At 42.3% G+C, this 10,860-nt stretch overlaps 1 protein-coding gene across 2 annotated transcripts in view; it reads right to left on the reverse strand.

Moving 5' to 3' along the window:
• The window catches only part of Dpy19l4 (dpy-19 like 4), a 59,615-nt gene extending 52,277 nt beyond the window's left edge, over window positions 1-7,338 (reverse strand). The window contains exons 1-2 of one of the 2 annotated variants that reach the window (XM_039109411.2): window positions 6,915-7,123; window positions 2,228-2,335 (exon numbers count right to left, since the gene is read on the reverse strand). Coding sequence is in view for 1 of the 2 variants with exons in the window: in NM_001305280.1 (NP_001292209.1) it covers window positions 2,228-2,335; window positions 7,201-7,216 (124 nt within the window). In the remaining variant the exon portion in view is untranslated. Of the gene's footprint in view, window positions 1-2,227; window positions 2,336-6,914; window positions 7,124-7,200 lie in introns of those variants that run through there. The other variant, NM_001305280.1, reaches the window with a different exon arrangement.
• Window positions 7,339-10,860: the final 3,522 nt, after the last annotated feature.

Genomic DNA, 10,860 nt, shown 5'->3' on the forward strand with positions numbered 1-10,860 from the left:
AAAAGAAGCAATTATGTCCAGTCAAACAATGAAATACTACTAAGCAGGGGGCTGACAAGATGGCTCAGTAGTTAAGAGTACTTGCTGCTTTTCCAGACGACCCCAGCTCAGTCCCCAACACCCATTCCTGGTGGCTTACAACTGTCTGTAATATGTAAGTAAATTTTAAACATGACTACAGCTACCCACAGTCACAGCATGATCAAATGTCTGCCCTGTATAATATGCTTATGCGTTTCTTCCTGACAAGGCTTCACTCTGTATTGTTTGCCAGCCCTGAGCTCTCAATTCTCCTTCCTCAGCCTCCTGAATGCTGGAATTACAGGTATGCACCACCATGCCAGCACCTTGGTGTGTGTGTGTGTGTGTGTGTGTGTGTGTGTGTGTGTGTGTGTGACTGTGTGTGCGTGTGTGTGTGTGTGTCCTTAATTTTAACTTCCTACAGGCAGGAAGCAATCTGAGAAAGCTGTTTGGCCCGGGTGGGTGACACAGCTCTAATGCTCTCTTCAGGTAAGGCACATAACAAGGAAAGAAAAGTTTCTGGGAGACAAACTTAAGGACCACAAAGAAAAACAAACTTGAAGCAACTCCCGAAGAATACAATAGGACACACAAAAAGTTTCCCAGCCCAGGGTAAGGTGATGCCTTGTGCTTAGCAAGATTTCTGAATTGCTGTGGAACTGTGATGTGTCTCCAGCTCTTCCATTCAAACACAAGTATTCCCAGCATTACATTATCTAACAGTGTACATTGAGAAGGGGCATATTCAGAAAAGCAAGGTAGGCCACAGTACACGACTGCTTACAAGATAGGCTCTGGCTGGCGTCTGGAAACTTTATTCAAGAGAGTTTCTACCATTCTTTGATAGGGTGGTTTACTGTGCCTACCTTATTTCTACAATGTGGTTTACGCTTCTGTCCAGAGAGTCTAAAATCCGGTCATATAATCATATGATAGGCATAAAGTATCTACAAGGCCAACTCCCTGTTTAAAAAAAAAACCTGAGTATTGTCTCTAATGAGTTTCCCTCATTAACAAAACTATAAATGCCACAATTTGAGGTCAAAGAGACAAAGAATGTCCTGTATGACTCCACTGGGAGGGGAGTTTTGGAAGTGTGCATCCAATAACTTACACACTTTTCTCAAAAGACCTTTGCTCTACGCGGACTCTACACTGCTCACAAAGGGGAATCCCAGCTTTAGAGACAATTATACTCTAAGATCTTGAGTCCTCAAGGGAGACCACTGCTGTTGAGGACTGTGGCATGCTGCAGATAACTTGGACGTTTAGTTCATAGGTCTTAAGATCAGAATGAGTCCTAGAAGGCCCTGATGTAGAAAAGGATTTAAAACTGATGCTATGAGAAAATAAGGTTGGATGTCTCCCTTAGCACAGGGGAGGGGATGTGTTGCCTGAGAGACAGAGAGGAGCAAGTATTTATGAGGAAAAGAATAACTCGGGGCTGGGGATTTAGCTCAGTGGTAGAGCGCTTACCTAGGAAGCGCAAGGCCCTGGGTTCGGTCCCCAGCTCCGAAAAAAAAGAACCAAAAAAAAAAAAAAAAAAAGAATAACTCGTTGATAGTATGTTCAAAGTCCCCCCAGGCTTGATTCCCAACGTGATAAAATAAATGAATAAAAACAGAACATTATGTTTCATAGCCATATAATGACTTCTAAGAGTTTCCTATAGTCACGGAGTGCTTCTGTAAGCCATTGTCTGGACTGACTAGTACTTGCCTGGACCAAGAACAGTGGGTCAGTCCAGCAGAGCCTCCAAGAAGCCTTCCATCTCTTTTCCTCTGTGCCAAGAGAAACATGTTCCAGACAGGGGCTATTCCTTCCTGACACATGATGCCAAGCCAGCCAACCATGACTGAAACATCTAACACATTAGAAATAGTTATGTCATGGCCATATAATGGGCCATAATTAATATACAAATGTTTACTGTGAAGTGATACAGTTTAGAGGTTGTTCTAAAGCAAAAACCACTTGCGTTAACCATGAATTTAATCTCAAAATATCTTCCTGTAAGACGGGAGCGTGCTCAGTGGTAGAGGGCTTGTCTAGCTCACACGCACAAGCCCTAGGCTTACTTCTCAACACGGCAAGACACAGAAGGTGAAAGAAATCATTTTTGAAAGCTCACATATTCAAATGATGAAAATATACATTTCCATCATGATTTTCTTTGTGGTGCTACACCCAGATCCATTTGACTTACATTTTGGAGCTCTTTCAGGAGCTGTGGTTCTGCGGATCTTCTCTGCTTTGGCTTCCTGACTTCCTGAAGTTCTTTGCTTCTTCCTTTGGCGGGGTTCTACAGATGATCCTTAAAACATTGAAGACATTACTGCAATGAGCTCATCAATCTTCGGGATCTCAGGTGGATCAACTTGTATTAGGTTACCTACACGGCCACATCCCAGTAGAAAGCCCCAAGTCCTGTCTCTAATGAGCTTCCCTGGGCGAAAAAAAAAAAAAAAAACCAAAAAAACAAAAAAACAAAAACCAAAAAACAGGGAAATGGTACAACTCTGGTACTGAAGAAATCAGGAATAACATATAGGACAAAGAGGAAAGTTTGGGGATCACATGACTAAGAAAGTCATACTGAGACCCACTGGTGCCAGGAGTATCTGGGGTATCATAGTATCTGTACATCTTCCTCAAAACTGTCTTCAGGATATGATCAGAAATGACAACCATGTACTCCCTACCACTACCACAACCTCTCGTGTTTTGAGAGTCCAACTGATAAAAGTTTACAAATTCTTCTCCTGAAGTGATGCCATTTTAAAATGTCCTGAAATAAGTTAATATTTTTCCCAAAAGTTTTGAGAAATATTACGATCTTACTATATTAGTTACCTAAGATTAGGAAATCTATCATTTACAGGTTAACAATTTTTGTTCAAAATACAATGGATGCATCATAAAATTATGCTTTTTTTTTCTTTTTAAAAGTAGGTTCTTGAGTAGCATCAAACAGCTGATCCTCCTGCCTCAGCCTTCTAAATGCTGGGATTACGGGAATGCAACACCATTTTTCTTTCCAGGATCTGGGGTTAAGCAGAGGGTCCTGAACATGCTAGGAAACTGCCTGAGTGCTGAGTCTAGACTCTCCTTCTCCACAGTGCACCCTGGAAGCTCTGCAGACTCCCGCAGCCGTGGGGCCATCCTGTACTCTGACAAATGGAGGTGCTAGTTTCTGACCTATTATATCATGGGAAATGCTTGGGGGAAAATGTCATAATACCAAACTGCTTACCTTTTCTGTCTCTAATTTTTTAAAAAAAAATATAATACAAAAGTTACTTCAAAACTAGTAAGTTAAATTCCAAATGAGAAAATAAGAGACTCCAAATTAAGCAGAAATTTGAGATAGAGAACACAACTTTTTCTTTCCCTAAATTACCTGGTGAGATGAGTAACTTACTATGGAAGACCAGAGTGACCTGTCAAGTTAATAATGTAACCCAGACTTGGATTTTTCTTCTTTTTGTAGTTCTGTCATTAAGCTATAAAATGTGAGACCAAAGAAAAGAATCAGCAGCAAAGAGAATGGCTACTCTGATCAGACAGACAGCTCTTTAGCATTACTGTGAAAACTGAATAAAACAAACATGTTCTGAAGCTGTTTCCAAGCAAGCGCATGCTTGCTAAAATGTCTTTACATAGCAGCATAGAAAAAAGAAGTGACTTAGTAGACCTGTCTCGAGTCTAATACCCACCACTTTTGCAAAGCTGTAACTCCTAACCACACTCACTGCCTGCAGTGTGCCCACTCCTCACCCCTCACCCAGAAAACTTCTCCTTGCACTGCAGACCACAGGCCCAATGGGTAAGAACAACACCCATATGTGAGGCTCGCTCAGGGAGCATTGTGGAAGAGAAGGGAAGAATGTAAGAACCTGTGTCTCCTAGGGATGTCAGAAGCTACAGCCATGAAGTCTCAACAACATGACTGTCTAAACATGAGCAAACAAGAGCAATACCAAGTAGACAAGAAAGCAGATGGTGGTGGTGCATGCCTTTAAACCCAGAACTCCAGAGGGAGGCAGAGCCAGGCTGATCTCTGAGTTCGAGGCCAGCCTGGTCTACAGAGTGAGTTCCAAGACAGCCAGGGTAAGAAACCCTGTCTCGGGGGGGTGGGGGGGGGAGTAGCCAGAAAAATCTCATGAAGGTTCAACCCTATAGGAAAAACTAAAGACTACTAAGGACTACATTGGAGAAATGGTCCATCCCAGGGAAGAGCACACCCATTGCTTATCTAGTACCAAATGCTCAACCCTGAAAACACACATATAAGTCCCATTATACCTACTGAACAGTATAGATTTAGGGTTATATGTATGTATATTCATATTATATATATAGGCATGCAATAACAACTAATGAAGACGAGGCCATGAACTTGAAAGAGAACAAGAAGGTATATGTGTCAGGGCTTAGAGGGAGAGCAGGGAAGGGGGAATAATGTAATCGTATTACCATCTTAAATATAAAAGAAAAATATTTTTTAAATTAATAAAAAGAAAAAAATTATTCATTTTTAATGTCAAGTTTAGCTGCATTAAATCTTAGCAGGAAGCTTAGTACAACCTGAGCTGGGTCTGGTGACTCACTGCTATAATCCCAGCACTCGAGTCAGGCAGGTCTGCGTGAGCTCAAGGCCTCCAAGGCCAGTTCCAGGCTAGCCAAAGCTACACAGTATGACCTGACAAAGACAGCATGTATTTTAGCCAGTTTATCTACTTTGTCAGTGAAGCCAAGCTTTTGCCTGGCACTAAAAACCAGAAGGTAAATGACTGCAAATTTCTCACTGCCTTTCTATCATTGTTCATGTAACTTCACAACTGAAGGACAAAATTAATACTACTGGGCTGACAGGGTGGGGCAGCAGAGCTTATGAGATCCTAGGTTTGGACTAACACTGACCACAGGGCAGCATTCCCAAGGTGGCAAAGCTGAAAACAGTCTCTAGACTGAGTCAGGCTCTCCCACAGGCTACATGTTTAGCATGATTAAGAAAAAGTCAGCCTTGGTGTTGCCTGCCCTTAACTCCAGCAGAGACCAGCCTGGTCTGCAGGTTCACATCCAGGACAGCCAGGGCTGCACAGAGAAACCCTATCTCAAAAAACTAAAGGAGAGAGAGAGAGAGAGAGAGAGAGAGAGAGAGAGAGAGAGAGAGAGAGAAGAAAAAGCCAAACTAAATGATGACCACATAGCCCCACAAGAATAATCTGCTACTTATCTCTAGTCCCATTGTTGGCACATGAACCAACAGCTACAAACAGGCTTCTAGAATAGTATCTAGAATAGAGAGGGTCCAAGAGAAATGCTAACACTATTCTCTGCAAAGCCTGTGTGTGGTTCCTTTCTTTGCTCTGTGCGTTTCAGGAAATGTCAATGTAAGCACTAGTTGTACTGCACAGGAGAGTAGTCTGGAAGAACATTTACTTCCAGGGACAGCTGGACAACAAAGAGGCTCCAAGTACCTGTGGATAAGCCAAAAGCTATAAACTGTACCTGACCTTTACTCAGATAAAAAATGTAGAGTCTGGCTTAATTTTAACACAATAAATACAAGAGATGCAAACAGAAGGAAGTCAGGGAATACCTGACACAGGACATGTTGGCTGTTGGTATTATCATCACAAACATCATTACGATAAATATTTATTTATTCTTTGTTGACTATTATATCCAAGCACCCGAAAGAGTAGAGACTTAGCCAAGGAATTAAACATTTATTGAAAGAAACCATATTTTAATAAAACTGCCACCCAGTAATTGTCCCAAATAAAACACACCTGGTTTTGGATTATCTGTAATTCTATAACCAAAAATCATTTATCGGTTTATAATCAACTACTTTTACAAAATGACAGCCTTTTAAAAAGTTCCTCATCATAGTTATTAAGTATAATACTTACATCCTAAATACAATTTCTGCATATTTACAATATCAAGTTTTAGTGCCACTGTATTATTCTTTCCTGTGTTAAGTATTAATGTGCTCACAAGGACCAACTGGTTTATCAACCTACCCACACAGATTTGTAACTAAAGACAAAAGCAAAATTTACCAAAAGAAAATATTTTTCAAATGATAACACATTGCAAACACATGTATAACTAAGGAAACAAGTGGAATTACATTCTTCTTTACCAACTACCTGTTTTTGAGGCTGTTTTAGATAGTATCTTAAATGTAGATGAAATTTAACACGGAGAGCTGCAGGAAGAGGAGGAATGACTGAATCGTGACCTCGGGGACAGGACATCTAGTCCCAGTCAGCACGAACTTTTAATAGTCTTTTGAAAAATGGCTTTCCATGAATTCTTCAAACTCCCTTCTTGTCTACTTGGCTCAACGGCTTAAATCTAAACCTGATAACTAACGGTCGCATTCACAACTCCACTCTGTAAGATAAAAACTGTTTCCCAGCATAATGCAACATCTTACTGCTCAGCCAAGCGAATGAAGTCCAAGAGCTCAATCCTGCATATAGATACTATGAAGCTACTGTGTCACAAATACTTTTTTAAACTATGTATCATACACTGCAAAGTATCTTACCGCTTCCTATCTTTTACTCACTGCCCGCATTCTCTCACGATAAATATTGCTAGCTAAATAATTAATTCTCTTGACACTAACCCTGAGGGGCATGCAGAGCTCTCTCCAGCCCATCAGTTTTAACCCTAGAAGTCCTCTTGGCCACCTCCTCCTCCTCCTCCAAGACCACGTACATGCCCCTGCCCTTTGGCATTCATTGTCCCTTACCGCACAAATGAACTCTCAGGTTCTGCACTTCCATCCCAGATCCCTGCCTCAGTTTCCCGCGAGGGGTGCGATCCCTTCCAGTCTGCACCCAAAGCTTCCACCGAGCACCAGAACTCACCCAACCTCGTCCTGCTTTCCAGTGACGAGCAGCTCCCGACCCGCAGCCCCGCCACCCAACAACAGCTTCCTCTCCCAGACTCCCGTCTTTAAGCTCCACTTTTGCGTCCTAGTTGGGGAGACAAAACTTTGGGCCATTCTCTCGGCTCGCGCCTGGTGTCTCTGCAAACTCGGGGGCGCGCGCCCCCGCCCGCCCTGCTCCCCGCGGCCCGCAGCCAGCAGCCAGGCCCGGCCCCCTCTCCCGAGCCCGCCCCGGCAGTTGGCGCGCTGCACGCCGGAGCCTTTACCTTCTTCCTTTGCCATCGTCTCCGCAGAGTCCCGGGTGGCCCTCCTGTTCCCGAGCGGCCCGGAGTCTCCCAAACCTCCGCGAATCCAAACCCCGCGGCCGCCCCGGCCAGCTCCCGGCTGCCGCGCCCCCACTTCCTGACCCGCCCCCCTCTGGTGTCGCCGCCAACTGTGTCCCCCCAAGGCGCTCCGGGAACCAGAGTGCAGGGAGCGGGGGCCGGCCGGAGCGTTTCTCCGGCGCGCCTGAGCCTTGTCCACTATGGCCACGGGTCGCAATTCTCCTAGGAGGAGCGAGTGCCCGCTGCCGCTCTCGCTCCTTTTCACAGGAAAGCAGGGACCAGAGCAAGCTCTTCGTGACGCTGGGATGGATCTCAGAAAGTCATACACTGTTGCCCAGATCCAGTCCCCATGCCCAGCCCATTTTACAAACAGAAAACTGAGTTTCAAATGCAGAGCAACTGGAATCCTGGACCGGTCTACTGTCAGGCAATCCCTGCGTGTTCTCACGATGATTTCAAAGCCAGGCAAAACGTTCTAGACAGGTCCTTTGGATTAGTAGATTTTTGTTTATTTTTAAGACTGGATCTCTCTATACGGTCCAGGCTGCACTCAATTTACCTAGGGTTTTCTACTGCTGCAATGGCTACCAAAAAAAGTTTGTACCAGTTTACTCCCTATTGTAATCGCAGAACTTGACAAGTAGAGACAGAAGGTTCATTATTTCAAGGCCAACCTCAGTTACATAAGCAAGTCAAGTTCTTATCAAATAAAAAAAGGAAACACAAGAAAGCAATGTGTCAATCACCAAAATTGTCTTAAACAAAAGGATTGCTCGTCTCTATTCTGGAAGAAAGCACAATAGTATTTATAGTCTGCTAGAAGGAATGTATGTAGATTATTCCATCACAATAGAATGTAGTTTCAGTTTGTGGTACATGGCAGTCTCATACTGTGGACAGTGTGTTTACTTAATAACACCTGTGAGGTTTTTGTTTTGTTTTGTTTTGTTTTTGTTTTGTTTTGTTTTTTCCCCGGAGCTGGGGACCGAACCCAGGGCCTTGCGCTTCCTAGGCAAGCGCTCTACCACTGAGCTAAATCCCCAGCCCCAACACCTGTGAGTTTTAACAACTGCTGCTGACCCAATTAAATTTTCATTGTAAAAAACAAGTGAGATAAAAACTCGTCTCATTTTTTCATGTTCATTGAACTTTTTAAGAACTGTATGTATTTTGCTAAAACTTGTGTAGAATATTCCTGAAAATAAGCACCCTGGAAGATGTACAGTAAAGACAAGAAGAGGAGGAGCAGCATTTTGCCCTCTAGTCCTAAAGCCCCCAAATACAGTCAAAATAGAATATCCTTTTTTAAAAAGACAGTGTGTGTGCATATGCTTGTGGGCAAATGGTTATGTGGAAGTGATTTTTGTGTGTGTGAGAGTGCTTGTGTGTGCGCTGTGCATGCATGCAAGCACATGCATAAGCTAAACTTATAGCAACTGGTTCTTTTCTTTTGATATGACAAACGAAGATACCTCCTGAGGTATCTATCTTGAAATTAATCATGTACTTTCTATACACCAAGTACAATGTGCTGCCAAGATGCTAAAAAAAAAAAAAAAAAAAAAAAAAAAAAAAAAAACAAAGTCCCCAGGAACTTATCTTCTTGAAGTCAAAGAGTTACATACGAAATTCATTTTAAGAGCTAGAAGGATGGTCCAGTAAGGAAGAGCTTTTGCTGATGAGTCTTAATAGTTTAATCCCTAGGACTTACAAGGTGAAATAAGAAAACTAACTCCCACAGGCTGTTTCAATTCACATACGTGCCATAGTACATATACTCAACCCCACACTCACATGCTACACTGAAAAATATAATACAGAACAAAAATGCTGGAGAGATAGCTGAGCAGTTAAGAACGTTGGCTGCGGTTGGGGATTTAGCTCAGTGGTAGAGCGCTTGCCTAGCAAGCGCAAGGCCCTGGGTTCGGTCCCCAGCTCCAAAAAAAAAAAAAAAAAAAAAAAAAAAGAAAAAGAAAAAGAAAAAGAAAAAAAAGAAAAAAGAACGTTGGCTGCTCTTCCAGAGGACCTGAAATCAATACCCAGCATCCACATGGTGGCTTACAACCAGCTATAACTTCAGTCCCAGAAGATCCAACACAATCCTCTGACCTTTGTGGGCCCAGAAATACACATAAAAGCAAAAACATTCCTAGACATAGAGTAAAATAACAATAGTAATCTACTTCAAACACAATCGTCCAGCCAAGGCTTCACTTGATTGATAGAGACAAGACTAGTATGAAATTATTGAATCTGCTCAGATTTTCTTCTGTTAAAGATATGGAATTTTTTTATATTTGTTATATACAAAAATCTGAAGTATCCATTGAATAGATATGTTTGTATATCATTCTTTTAAAAGGATTATTTTATGTTTATGACTGTATGAGGCTTTATCTGTATGTATATATATATATATATATATATATCAGATACATTAGAACCGGAGTTACTGATTGTTTTAAGCCAGCACCTAGGTGCTAGGAATGTGGGTCCTCTGCAAAAGCATCAAGTGCTCTTAACAGCTAAGCCACCTCTAGCCTATATATATCATTTTAAACACTGTTTCTTGTGAAGACTCAAATCTAGTAAATGTGATAGTATATAGCCTTTTTCTTCAGTGTTGTAGATTAATCCAGGCATCTGGCACATGCCAGGCAAAGTCATGCACAACTAAACTCTGAAACTTATGAGTTTAAACTCTGAAAATATGTTTGAGACAGAAGTTTTAAAAACTGACTTAAAGGTTGTTGACAATTGGCCTGTGAGTGCAGCACACAGTTTAAGGTACAGACTCCCTGTTGTTTACCCAGCCTTGCAATGACAACTTTGTTTCAGAAGGTCACTAGGGCTAACTTGTTACAATGTTCTGCTGCTGTAACCCCACCTACATAACCCAACAAATCCCATATTTGAAAACCTCCCACCCCTGAGCTATAAAACATTTGCTGGCTTCTCATACCCTACTTTAGGGTGAGGCAGCCCATGTACATGAATTTTAAAAAGCTTGTTTTAATTCATGTTTACTTTAATTAATTTTGCCATAACAATTAGGGTCAGCAGTCTTTCTCCTCCCATCTTTGGGATTAACATTTAGAGGTCCCAGCAAGATCAAGACCTTAACCCAAATTTAGAAATTTAGAAACAAGACCCTTCGCTCTGGCCCTCCGAGATTAAAGAACTGCTCCCTCGTAGGTGTGCACCTTGGAACCATTTCAAGTCCCAAAGGCACGCCTTCAGCTGGTCGAACTGCATGAGTGAACAGCCACATCAAAGAAACAATATCTGCGAGCTCCTTTTTTTCCTCTCTTATGTAGGCCTCCTATGGTAATCCATAGAAACTCCTAGTTATTTTTCTCTAATGCCTGGTTTCCAGATCTGTTCTGATTCTGTGGGATCCTGATCGAGACATATAGGGGCGGGGGGGGGGGGTGTCTAACAAGGCCTGGCAACCCTACATCCAGGGCAAAAAAAAGCAATGTCCCATGGTCCACTGGTTGCTTCTGGTTAATTGGGAGTTCAGCCAGAACGACAAGTTCTTTTTCTGCCTTGCCTTGGACTCAGAGTATACCCTGGTGATACTGAAGGCTGAGAAAATTAGAG

Source organism: Rattus norvegicus, chromosome 5 (assembly GCF_036323735.1).
Source record: "Rattus norvegicus strain BN/NHsdMcwi chromosome 5, GRCr8, whole genome shotgun sequence".
Lineage (NCBI taxonomy): Eukaryota > Metazoa > Chordata > Mammalia > Rodentia > Muridae > Rattus > Rattus norvegicus.